The 13,853-nt window shown below is 43.6% G+C and overlaps 1 protein-coding gene across 1 annotated transcript in view; it reads right to left on the minus strand.

Moving 5' to 3' along the window:
- kcnh2b (potassium voltage-gated channel, subfamily H (eag-related), member 2b) overlaps positions 1-13,853 on the minus strand; it is a 596,487-nt gene that overhangs the window by 523,966 nt on the left and 58,668 nt on the right. Inside the window, exon 2 of the mRNA XM_051928961.1 lies at positions 8,794-9,024. Coding sequence (XP_051784921.1) covers positions 8,794-9,024 — 231 coding nt within the window. The remainder of the gene's footprint in view (positions 1-8,793; positions 9,025-13,853) is intronic.

Consider the following 13,853-nt stretch of genomic DNA (forward strand, 5'->3'; position numbering starts at 1 on the left):
AAATCCAATGTCTGTCTGTCTGATTGTCTGTCTGCATGTCTGTCCGCTTTCACGAGAGAACTACTTAATGGATTTAGATCAGGGTTTTGTCTAGAATTTGCTCGAACATTCCGGTTGATTTTGCGACTTCTCTCATCAGACTAAGTATTATAGTTTGGTTCCGTTACCGATGTATTTGCACAAATTCGAGAGAGCAGCTGCAGGACAAGGGCAGGGAGGGCGGGGCCCTCCTCACTCACGCGCCAGCCTCCGTTCGAATCACTCTACTTCTCGCCACGTGTTGCCTCCACTTAGCTAGCGATACCTGTTTGCTCAGCAGACATCATCATCTACAGATTGCTAAAGAGTGATGTTTGACGTTTTTGAGAGATCAGAGCAACGTGTGTTTTAGAGGGTAGCTGCTGACTGCCAGAGATATCACAGCCATGTGCTCTTCTCCCCACATGGGGGACCCTCTTCCGTCAGAACTGAACACGATCAGGTACAGTGACGATGAAGCGTATCTACCTTCCACTTAGCCACAATTGCATTGTTGTTTTATTGATTTTTTAAAGTTTGTCGTGTTTCACTCGTAAGTGGGCGGAGCCAAAGGGAACAGCTAGTTATTAATAAATCTCATTTATTTCTGTTTTTTTGGTTTTGGCGTTACCATTTTATTAATAAGATCAACACCACCATATATCAGACTATGAAACAGTAAATATTATTAAAGGCCAGATGCTTCCTAAAGAGAATTCCCCCCATGGACTCCTTCATCTTTTACCCTGAATCCTGCCCACTACGCCACTTCTATTTGGTGATCTGCTTTGGACTTGTGCTTGACAACAGCTCCACTTAAAAAGTGATTCTGTTGCGGATGTAACATCTGCGGAACGCAGCTTTACTTCATTATCACTCAGATGGATTACTGCAATTCTGTCCTCTGTGATTTTCTAGAAAAAAAAAAAACAACACACACACACACACAACTGACAGACTCTCACTGGCACAGAAATACTGCGGCAAGGGCGATGAGACAAGCTGAAAATGGAAGTTCCCGTGACCACTCAATTAATCCCGACCACATTTATTTTCTGTCGCTTTTACAATTATCTTTGTTACCGCCGCTACTCTCAGACAAATTTCGGGAATCAAGCGCTCTGGAAAATCAGCCAACGCTGCTTATCTCGTACAAACTTGGGCAACAACCAAGCACTTCTGGTGCCAGCTTTCTCATTATTACACTCTTTGTCACATCCGAACTCACCTCCATGGTGACCACTCTTTGTCAAATTCACATTCAGTCAGACCCTGCTCACATGTGTCCGTGAACTCCAGGCCGCCCGTCTGAAGCAGATCTTGTTATTCACTCTGTAATTGGCACAGGCTGGCTGGTGCCAGGACCTTCTTCAAGGACACAGAGGCCAAAACTTTATCATTTCAATGCTGCCTTCTTTAAAAAAAATGGAGTGGTGGTCCATTTATCTGCACAGTCAGCCTCACAGCTCCAGGGTCCAGCTCCAGTTTACAAGCAAAAATTTTATTATATGGTTAATACATTTTTCTGGTCTTTTCTTTTGTTATTTTCTGGCCATTTATGAACACCGAGAATAATTTCTGGATGCATTTTTATACTCTTTTAGTTTATCTGGACTGTACCACCACCATTTTGGTGGCCTCGTCATCAGGGTTTGGTCCCACAAGTCACGTCAAGTGTTGTCATCGACACCATGCTTTAGAAGCCAGTGCCGAGACTGTCGATATGAGATTGACCCTCCAGCCCACCCCCCACCGGTTTGGAATTGTGCTGTCATGTCATATTATGCCACGTTATGTTATGTAATGCCATATTCTGCCCCATCCCTCCCCACACTGTCCTATCCTGTCATGCTATGCCACTTGCACCTATGAACCCTATCCTTTCAGGCAATACCCAATATGGATGATGGAGACCTAGATCACTCTGCAAGGTAAATCGTCATTAAAGAAAGCTTAAGTTTTAGTTATTTTCTCTTATGTGATTTCTTACCGCCATATCCCTATGGGAGGGATATCCCCTTTTAATATCATATCTATGTAGTTTTCGGTTATTTAAAATGCCACAATTACAAAAGAACTTATTCCAACTAGAGAGCTATCGCCCCCTAAAGGAACAACCTCCTCCACTACTCCTGAGGTCCCGCCTCCCCTACTTCTAAGGTCCCGCCTCCCCTACTTCTGAGGGCCCCGCCCAGCTCCCTAATCCTGAAGTCCCACCCCCTCCACTACTCCTGAAGTCCCGCCCTCTTTTACTACTCCTGAGGTCCCACTCTCCCCCTCCCCTCAGCCCGCAGCCTCTCTCTCAGATTCATGTGAATAAATCACTGCCACAACCAAACTGTAATACTTAACAGTGCGATGAGAGAAGTCACAAAATCAACTGGAATGTTCAAGCAAATTCTAGAAAAAAAACAATCTAAACCTGTTAAGTAGTTCTCTCGTGACAAGTGGACAGACTGACAGACAGAAGGACAGATGTTGGATTTTAAATAGAGAAAGAGTTACGTATTTTTCTCCACAATATTCATAATACGGGTCAAATTCAGTTATAGCGAATACCGCAGTAACAAAATTTTCAGAATAATGAATACTTTTTGTAGACCCGGTCAAACCTTCATACAAAAACATGTTAAACGGCTTTCATTTTAATAAAATGTACAGTTCAGTAGGACAAACGTTTTTTTTTCAACCACTGAAGATAATAACCCTGGGGCGTCGGCAGTTGTTTGTGACCTCGTTTCGTACCCCTTGCCATTAGTTCTAATGGAGCAGTAGAATGGTGCACAATTAACGTTCGCTGTGAAAGGGTGTGAGGCCTCTGAAAAGCCTCAGGTCTGGAAATAGGCCTCACCCCAGTCATAGTTAGCCTGACCCTGGTGGTGCGCAATGAGCATTCGCTGTGAAAGCCTTTTATAAGAATGGTGATAGTGGGATTGCTGTGCAAGGGAATTTCGGTATCACCACCAGTTAGGACGTCACGATCATGTTCTGTCTGCTCACGCGATTACAACATGGGTGCGTAATTTCGACAAAACAGGCTCAGCCTTAAAAACAGAAGTTAGCAGGTGGTGTTTGAATGGCCCGCACAGGAGAGAGTATTGAGGCTGTTCGAGTTGCCATCATGAGGAGCCCTCGCCGCTCCGTTCGACATCACGTATCATCGCATGCGTGCAATGAATACCGCATGAGTTCAAGTTTCACCCCTACAAATTGTAGATTGTGCAGGAACTCCAACCCAATGACCACGTGTTGCATCAACAGTTTTGTGAACAATTGTTGGCTAAAGTAAACGAAGACGTCAATTTCATGAACAGCTTGTGGATGTTGGACGAAGCCCATTTTCACCTTAACAGATATGTGAACAAAACAGTATTTCCATTACTGGGCACAGAAAAATCCTTCTGAGCTTCACAGGCGTCCGTTACACAGCACCAAGGTCACAGTATGGTGTGCTGTGTCATCGCATGGTGCTATAGGCCCTTATTGTTCTGAAAACGAGGAGGGCACTGCAACCACAGTTACATCCTCTCGCTACACTTGAAACAATTTTTTTGTGTCCGGAGGTTGCAAAACGTCACACATCTGAATATCGAAAACATTAGGATTGAACAGGACGGAGCCACTTCGCATACTGCCTGAGAATCGATGGCAGCTATTCGACGACTGTTTGGAAGGTAAACGGTGACATTCCATGGCCTCCGAGGTTCTCAGAAATCACAGTTTGTGATTTTTTTTTTCGGTGGGTTACATCTTAAAAGACAAGTGTACCGCACATGTCCTGCAACCAAAGGAGGACTGAAGAGGAAATCGCTGGCATTCCTCTTGACATGTTACGTCAAGCAATGCAGAATTTCCACAACGGGCTGTCCGAATGTATACGGAGAAATGCACGACACCTTCACGATGTTTTCTTCAAAACATAAAGTGAATATTGAATGAATATTGATTCAAGTCAAGTCAAGTCGGGGAGCATGCACCGGTACAGTGTGTTGCCACACCCACTACACAGCGAAACAACTCGGGATCCCAGTTTGCAACCCCCCCCAGACAGACACGCGGTCCAGTCCTACCCTCCGGAAATGACCCTCTATCTGCCGCAGCCAGGTGTTACGTGGGCGACCCCCTTGGCCTGGTCCAGCCACTCGGGTCCCCAACAATGAGGATCTTACGAGCTGGATCACCCACGGGGAAACGCGCCACATGGCCATAGTGCTGTAACCAACACTCCCTCACAATGCAGGTAATGTGCCTCATTCGGGACACCATGAGCAACAAAAAGTCAAACCAGCGGTACCCAAGGATTTTCCGGAGAGACACAGTACTGAAGAAGTCCAGTCTTCATCTCTGGTCACTGGATAGCGTCCATGTCTCACACACAGGAGGCACCAGGATTCTAAAGACTTACACCTTCGTCCTTTTTCATAGATATCGGGAGCGCCACACACCCCTTTCCAGCGACCTCATGACCCCCCCATGCTCTCCCAATCCGTCTACTGACTTCATAGGGAGAGTCACCAGAGACATGAATGTCACTGCCAAGGTAAGTAAACCTCTCAACGAGGCCGACACTCTCTCCACAGACAGACACACTGCTGATGGCCGTGCCCAGGAGGTCATTAAAAGCCTGGATCTTTGGTTTTTATCCAGGAAACTCGCAAGATCAGACACTCAGACTCCTCACTCAGTCTCTCGAGCGTCATTAATTGCATATCCTGTACCATACATTTCATCATTAAATGAATTTTGTAATGTGTTTATTTGTGCATTTAACGTCAATTGGAAATTTCCCCTTACCCTGTGCCACCCTGTACTTAATGGCGCCCCTACACTTTCACAGAGTCTCGGGATCCCTGCAAAAGGCTGTCTCTTTCTTGTTAGATCAAAAGAACGTGACAGACTATTGTGAAACTTCTGGTCTCAGCCAGCCTTGGCGAGAGTGTCGGCACGGCATCATTCAGGTACAGCCGAATTGTGAGTCAGTGCTCCACCGAGGACATCCGCATGGGTGCTCATGATTTGTCCGGATACGGTACTCTTTGAGCTTCATAGCGCTTCTCAATCTCATCTTTTCTTTGAGATGAACATTAAAAAAAAGTGAGAAACGGCATCATTCAGAAAAATGAACAATCCTGGAAAAAACTCGATTCCGGAAAGAAGAAAAATGAAGTGGCAAAAGCATTCAGAATTACTGGGGCTCATCCCCAAATCAGGACCTGTCCACAAGCAAAGTGTCAGTCGATCACAACATGAACGCATCCCCACTCACACACTGCCAGTTGAGCGTCACCAACTAGCCTCACACACCCATTAACAGTTGTCCTGTCTGGGCGTTCTGTACATTGCCCCTTTAAATGCAGTGTCGCGTTCTTGGGAATAAGCAGCAAAACAGAGATGGAGGCACACGTGCAGCTGTCTTGCATTCCCTTAGCCAATGATAAAGTCAATAATAAGCAGGAGCCGCGGCAGCTGAAGAGTAAAAATTGGAAAATATCTCCATAGAGCCATAAATATGCAACAAAGCCTCGGATCTCAGGACTATGCCCTGACAACACTAATGCAGCACCCATCAACAGAAAAGCAAAGCGTCCTGAAGATAAAATATGCCATTAAAACAACTCCTTCTAATCAAGTCGTCTCTCTCAGTTAGTAAAAGGGAGCCTTCACTTGTCAAGGCCTGACAGCCATTTCTACTCCGCAGAAATAAAAGTGGCCTTCAAGGTGCATAAAACTCACCCGTCTGCTCGAAATTGCCAAATGATGCCAAGTTATTCTATTAAGTTCTTACACTTGATTTCCTCCCCTTCATCTTTTTTAACTTTAGAACATTTCTAAGTCATTCAGCAGAGGAAGTGGACAAGTTAATGGACTGTACGTGTTGTGCTGTGTTTACTGAACAGCTGTTAGCTTATTTGAAACAGAAATCCAGTCGGCGGACGATCTGCTGGCACTCTGGCGCACTTCCACGAGACGGAGAGCAAGCGGATGAGTAAGACACCTTCACGGGGGAACTCAGAATTCGGTAGCAGCCGCCCATCGGTCTCGCAGTACTGAGATTTGTTATAATAAACACACAGCAATATACAGATCCATATTGAGGAGAAGTGAAACTTCATGTATAATTCATATGTCTGTACATAATTGTCATGTGTCTGTACACATCTATCATTATACACACACACACACACACACACAGTACACATACAGAGAGAGAGAGATCCATCATTATATCCATCAATCTATATATATTTTACATATACAGTATACACATACATACACACATATATACAGTTTGGTCCATAAATATTTGGACGGAGACAACTTTGTTCTAATTTTGGTTCTGTACATTACCACAATGAATTTTAAATGAAACAACTCCGATGCAGTTGAAGTGCAGACTTTCAGCTTTAATTCAGTGGGGTGAACAAAACGATTACATAAAAATGTGAGGTAACTAAAGCATTTTTTTGAACACAATCCCTTCATTTCAGGGGCTCAAAAGTAATTGGACAATTGACTCAAAGGCTATTTCATGGGCAGGTGTGGGCAAGTCCGTCGTTATGTCATTATCAATTAAGCAGATAAAAGGCCTGGAGTTGATTTGAGGTGTGGTGCTTGCACAACATAGCCAAGGCCCGATTTACGAATCCTCCTGGAGGAGGACGACCCTCGCAGGGCTGGACGCTCAAAAACATGTTATTTCACTGGGAGGAGAGTACTGTGGGATATGGCCGGTCTTTTATCCCGGCCAATACCCCCAGGCCGCCAGGTGGAGCCCTGACTGCAACATAGAGGTGCCCCGAGTTCCAGCAGGGCATCATGGACAGTGGAGTTTTTCATCACAGCCCTGCTGGATACCATGGGTACCTCCAGAGGATGCTGCAGGAAGGCCCAGAGACTATTATGTGCCCTATAACCCGGAAGTACATTGTAGTCATAGCGACAGGAAGAATCACGTGCTTCCGGGGTGAAGAAGAAGAGTTATCATCTGACCCGGAAGTGTTCCAGGTCACATGGACAGATAGGGCGAAACACTTCCGGGTCAAGGACTATAAAAGGACTATGGGAAATCCCAGACGTCAAGCTGAGCTGGGTGGAAGGGAGGCAACGCGTCTGGGAGTGTGGAGGATTGTATTGATTGATTATTGGTGATTTATGAGTATTGTGGAGTGGAGGGTGCTTTGTGCACGCGATTGTTCAAATAAAAATAATATTTGGACTTTTACCTGGTGTCTGGAGTAAAGTCAGAGGGTTCAAGAGGATGACAGCGCCCTCTATCTGTCACAATATATATACACACACACACCTCACCAGTTGACGCCCCTTGCCCCACCTCTTGATGCTGATTGGTCAGTTGACTACACTCCATGTTTGCCGGGTTACCGCGTGGTCTTGAGTTATAAATGCAGTCCACTGAAAGAAGCCGCTAAGTGAACTGGCACACGTTTGCTCTGCTGTTAGTTATGACACACAATAAGTAGACATGAACTCAAATGCAATTCGCTTTTGCTTTGTACAACTAACTTGAAAGCTGTGTGCTGCAGTGAAGAATAATCGATCATTTGTATGATATCTTTTTTTTTATTTAATTATGACACGATAAGCCATGCTACATGAGCCAGGCACTGCATTTAATTTTGGCACCAAATATTAAGCTTTATATTTTAAACACATATTAAAACACACAAATATATTCAATGCTTCTAAAATTCCCAAAATGGATATTTTAGAAATAAAAGGACCTTCAATTAATTCCTCCACATTCAATAGTTACTTAATGCTTACTTAAAACAGGTTCAGATCACTATAAAAAGTGTGCTTCACAAGATTTCCAGCATTTTCTATTTTATTATTATATATTTAATATATTATCTAGATGCTATAAACGTTTTAATACATTTGATTCTTCATCAGGTAATCAGTGTGGATCACTTGAGATGTACACAAGTATAATTACATACCGTAAAGCCACTTAGTGTATGCAGATTTTTCAATATTACATCATTTAAGGGTTATAAACACATTTCAGATATTTTTATTATTAAGTACTACAACCAAATGTAACTCACAGATTTGTAACATAAAACTCATATTTTGCAGAAAAACTCCCAGCTACTCCATTTTCTGCTTATCCCCCCAGTCAGATTTTTGGATCCCCTCAGCTGATCATTTCTTCTTCTTCGTCTTTCTCTGCCATTAAGCACTAACCCTGAAGAAGCTCGTCTTATCGTTATTCCTTTTTGTTCCCCGCTAGTGATTTGCACACTCGTTCTCCGTTTCTCTCTTGACTTGACACCTCGATGTGTTACCCTGAAGTCGGCTCACAGCACACACACAGATGCGAGGGCCTCTACAAATTATGGCCATCCTCCATTATAGAGACGGCCCTCCTGCCAGCGTCCTGCCGCTATTTAAAGAGCCCTTAGTTGGGAGCAGCGAGGGAGTGACCGGCATATCTTCACTGGTGTAATTAAAGCCATAAGCAATCATATCGGACGTGCGGCCCAACAGCGTTAATCACAACAGGGAGATGGAAATGGCAGCCAAATGCACTTCTACTGAACCCAAAGGCCTTTTAACGAGACACCAAGAGACAGATTCACTTTGAAAAGCTTAACCTAAAAAGACTTCAGTCTTTGACAACTCCTACTGTTCGACAATCCATGCCAACAACCGGCATTACTCTCAGTGCCGAACCCCCACCAGCAAATCAGGAGCCCCCCACAGTGGCACAGCGGCCACCACAAAGCACCCCCGAACGAAAACCACTGCCCTTACCATCTTTCCTGTAGAAGATGATCTCCACCTTCCTCTCCTCCGAGCCCAGCAGTGCTTGTGCAATCTGAGAGACGGCCACTTTCTTGGTGTGGGGTCCATACAGGAAGTCGCACGTGCAGGGCTTCTGCATGATCTCGGCCCGCGTGTAGCCGCACATGTGGCAGAAGCCATCGTTACAGAAGATGATGGCGCAGTTCTCCACTCGCGCATTGGCAATGATGAACTTGCGACCTGTTGGGATGAGAACCAAAAAAATAAATAAAGGAGAGGCAAATTTGGGAGACAGAAAGTTCTACATGGTTTTATATGGAGTGCCAATCTGCCACCAACACCCAAATTTTCCCTGGATGTTGGAGAACCTCCTTACAGGGTTGGATGAAGATTAACGCAGATACCCGAGGGTGACTGCCAACTCACTAGCATGGTGCGAGTGTACCCTACTGGCATCCCACCTCTGTCTTGTGCACAACAACAAGTGGGTGCAGAAAATGGATGTGAGAATGAAGATAGATAGATAGATAGATAGATAGATAGATAGATAGATAGATAGATAGATAGATAGATAGATAGATAGATAGATAGATAGATAGATAGATAGATAGATAGATAGATAGATAGATAGATAGATAGATAGATAGATAGATAGATAGATACTTTATTAATCCCAATGGGAAATTCACATTCTTCAGCAGCAGCATACTGATACAATAAATAATATTAAATTAAAGAATGATAATAATACAGGTGAAAAAAACAGACAATAACTATGTATAATGTTAAATATTAACGTTTACCCCCCCTGGTGGAATTAAAGAGTCGCATAGTTTGGGGGAGGAACGATCTCCTCAATCTGTCTGTGGAGCAGGACAGTGACAGCAGTCTGTCGCTGAAGCTGCTTTTCTGTCTGGAGATGACATTATTTAGTGGATGCAGTGGATTCTCCATTATTGATAGGAGCCTGCTGAGCGCCCTTCGCTCTGCCACAGATGTTAAACTGTCCAGCTCCATGCCAACAATAGAGCCTGCCTTCCTCACCAGTTTGTCCAGGCGTGAGGCGTCTTTCCTCTTAATGCTGCCTCCCCAGCACACCACTGCGTAGAAGAGGGCGCTCGCCACAACTGTTTGATAGAACATCTGCAGCATCTTATTGCAGATGTTGAAGGACGCCAGCCTTCTAAGGAAGTATAACCGGCTTTGTCCTTTCTTGCACAGCGCATCAGTATTGGCAGTCCAGTCTAATTTATCATCCAGCTGCACTCCCAGATATTTATAGGTCTGCACCATCTGCACACAGTCACCTTTGATGATCACTGGGTCCATGAGGGGTCTGGGCCTCCTAAAATCCACCACCAGCTCCTTGGTTTTGCTGGTGTTCAGGTGTAGGTGGTTTGAGTCGGACCATTTAACAAAGTCATTGATTAGGTCCCTATACTCCTCCTCCAGCCCATTCCTGATACAGCCCACGATAGCAGTGTCATCAGCGAACTTTTGCACGTGGCAGGACTCCGAGTTGTATTGGAAGTCCGATGTATATAGGCTGAACAGGACCGGAGAAAGTACAGTCCCTTGTGGCGCTCCTGTGTTGCTGACCACAATGTCAGACGTGCAGTTCCCAAGACGCACATACTGAGGTCTGTCTTTAAGATAGTCCATGATCCATGCCACTAGGTAGGTAGGTAGGTAGGTAGGTAGGTAGGTAGGGATAGATAGATAGATAGATAGATAGATAGATAGATAGATAGATAGATAGATAGATAGATAGATAGATAGATAGATAGATAGATAGATAGATAGATAGATAGATAGATAGATAGATAGATAGATAGATAGATAGATAGATAGATAGATAGATAGATAGATAGATAGATAGATAGATAGATAGATAGATAGATAGATAGAGCCTCACTTCCATTTTCCTGATGCACTTCTGCTGTGTAATTTGTTGGCTCAAAGCCCCCCGTGTTGTTGTGTCTGACAGAGGATGTGCAGATTTGTTTTCATTCTCCTCCTTTTAGACCTCCAGGGGGTCCAGCAGTTGTCTCATAACTGAACATATAAAGCCTGAAATCTGTAGAAGACCCCCAAATCCAACCACACTTTGCTCATGTGGACCTCACGTCATTTCCAGTTTCTAGAAGACATTTGCTGTTTATGTAGAAGCACCGTTTCCCTTTACCACTTGTCTTGAGTTTAATGTAATTCATTGAATATGCAGCAGCTGGAAGGGAAAAAGCCTGCAGTGTTCTTAATAATATACAGTGATCCCTCGCTATATCGCGCTTCGTCTTTCGTGGCTTCACTCCATCGCGGATTTTAAATGTAAGCATATGTAAATATATATCATGGATTTTTCACTGCTTCGCAGATGTCTGCGGTCTACAGTACGTGTACTTCCTCAGTTGATTTGCCCATATGAATTCAAACAAGGGACGCATTTGAATTCAAACAAGGGACGCTATTGGCGGATGGCTGAGAAGCTACCCAATCAGAGCACGTGGTTAAGCTCCTGGGTGCTGACTGGCTCAGCGACAGGGAGCGCAGAAAAGCCGATTTCGCTTAAAGCCGGCATCTCATCTCATCTCACTCATTCATCATCAATGTTTTTCTTTGTGCGTACTGTAGTCAAGCTTTTGGTCATGTCTACAAAGCGATCTTCTCCTGCTACTGCTTCTGGGGCCGTGCCGAAGCGCCAACGGAAGATGCTAACAATTGCTGAAAAGGTAAAATTGTTGGACATGTTGAAGGAAGGGAAAAGCTACGCCGCTGTAGGACGCCACTACGGCATCAACGAGTCCACGGTTCGTTATATTAAGGAGGAGGAAAAGAATATATGATCTGCGGCCGCAGTGTCCTTTAACCAGGAGGCGAAACGAAGTGTAAGCAGACGTGCATTGTAGGTATTTATTGCCGGTGGCCTGTCTATTGTAATGGCTGTAACAAATGTGATATCAGAGACACTCTACAGTATCTTTAAAATAACATTTTGGTTCTATGTACAGCATTTACATGTTATAGATTTTTCACGTATTTTTATATTACCTACTCAATTACAATATGTTTAAAACTCCCTATGTATTATGTATTAAATAAAACTCCTCAATGATATACGATACGTATGTTTGTGAGTAGTATATAAACTGTGTTTACATACATAATTTCAACGAATCTTACCTAATAACTAAGAAAATATAAAGGGTTTACGCTGTATAACTGTACGGGGAATATTTATAAACCATGTGGGAGAGTTTATAAGGACTTAAAATATATAAAAATAACCATATAAACATATGGTTTCTACTTCGCGGATTTTCTTATTTCGCGGGTGGCTCTGGAACGCAACCCCTGCGATGGAGGAGGGATTACTGTAATAATATTTAACAATGTTAATCGGGTTCAATTGTTTAAAGAAATAAAGCATTAAAAGTACTTTTTTGATCCTTGGTGTTTCTACTCATTTTTCCCCCAAAACCTTCAGTTTATCGAAGGAGGCGCCGCTAGCTGCTTGAGTAACGTCAGCCATCTAGGATGATTAGACTAACTAGAGTGCCTTCTCTGTAATGCAACCAACAAGGAGGAGGTTGAAATGTCCTGGGATAGAGGGATGGATGGATGGATAACACCTTTGACTCCCAAGGGGAAATTAAAACTTTACAGAACCTCAACAAAACTATAAATATTATAACAAACCACAACACCAAATAACACATATAAGAACTGTGGGCTTTGATAATAAAAGAGCTGCTGCCATCTTGTAGGTGGAAGTAAGATGTGTTCAGATCTGCCCAGTTGTACCCACAGGTTTAAACAGAAAGGCATTGACACTCGGACAGAGCAGGTCCACAAGTGGAACACACGGGTGGAAGTCGGTTCTTCACAAAGTTCCCCGGGTCTGCACAGTATGACATCAGAATGATCCCGCCCCCTGGGGCCCCGCCCACAGCACACACAGAGTGAACACCCAATTAAAGAAGAATACACAGCTAAACTACCTAGAAAATAATCCTTTAGATTTATCAAAAAACAGCAAGGAAAAAATAATATACAATTAAACACAAGTCAATACAGAACAGCCATCAGAGCTTTACTTGCATTTGCAAAGAGACCATCCAGCCTTTTGGATTCATGTTCAATGGACAGACGGGCCAAAAGTAGAACACTGTGGCTGACATGGGTCTGCTATATCTGGCGGTTGGTAGGAAGAACATCAACACTACAATAAAACATGTGAGTGGCACTGAGATGGCGTGGGATGTGCCACTGCCTCAGGACCAATAAAACTCTGCCATCATTGAAGGAACTGAGAATTCTGAACTTTACCAGAATATTGTAAAAGAGAATTTTGGGTCAACTGTCCCTGACCTGAAGCTGAAGTGTAGCTCGGTTATGCAGCAGGACAATGAGGCAAAACACAATGGTGAGTCGAAAACCGAAGAGCTCAGAAGAAATCAAGTGAAACGTTTAACAGAGGATGCAGTCAAAATGGCGGGACCTGAAATGAGCAGTTCTTACTCACAGACCTGCTAAAGGGTCCGAATTAAAGCAGCTCTGCAAAGAAGAGTGGGCTACAAGTCAACAACAGCTACAGCAACAGATAAACTGATAGGTATGAAAGGCACTATATACAATGACAGACAGACAGCCAGAAAAGGCACCATATGATAGATAGATAGATAGATAGATAGATAGATAGATAGATAGATAGATAGATAGATAGATAGATAGATAGATAGATAGATAGATAGATAGATAGATAGATAGATAGATAGATAGATAGATAGATAGATAGATAGATAGATAGATAGATAAAGCATCAATTCCATTTTCCTGACACACTTCTGCTGTGTAATTTGTTGGCTGAAAGCCCCCCGTGTTGTTGTGTCTGACAGAGGATGTGCAGTTTCGTTCAGTTTTGTTTTCATTCTCCTCCTTTTAGACCTCCAGGGGGTCCAGTAGTAGTCCCATAACTGAGCATATAAAGCCTGATTTCTGTAGAAGACCCCCAAATCCGCCAGACTTTGCTCATGTGGACCTCATGTCGTTTCCAGTTTCTAGAAGACATT

Source organism: Erpetoichthys calabaricus, chromosome 6, assembly GCF_900747795.2.
Source record: "Erpetoichthys calabaricus chromosome 6, fErpCal1.3, whole genome shotgun sequence".
NCBI classification, from domain to species: Eukaryota; Metazoa; Chordata; class Cladistia; order Polypteriformes; family Polypteridae; genus Erpetoichthys; species Erpetoichthys calabaricus.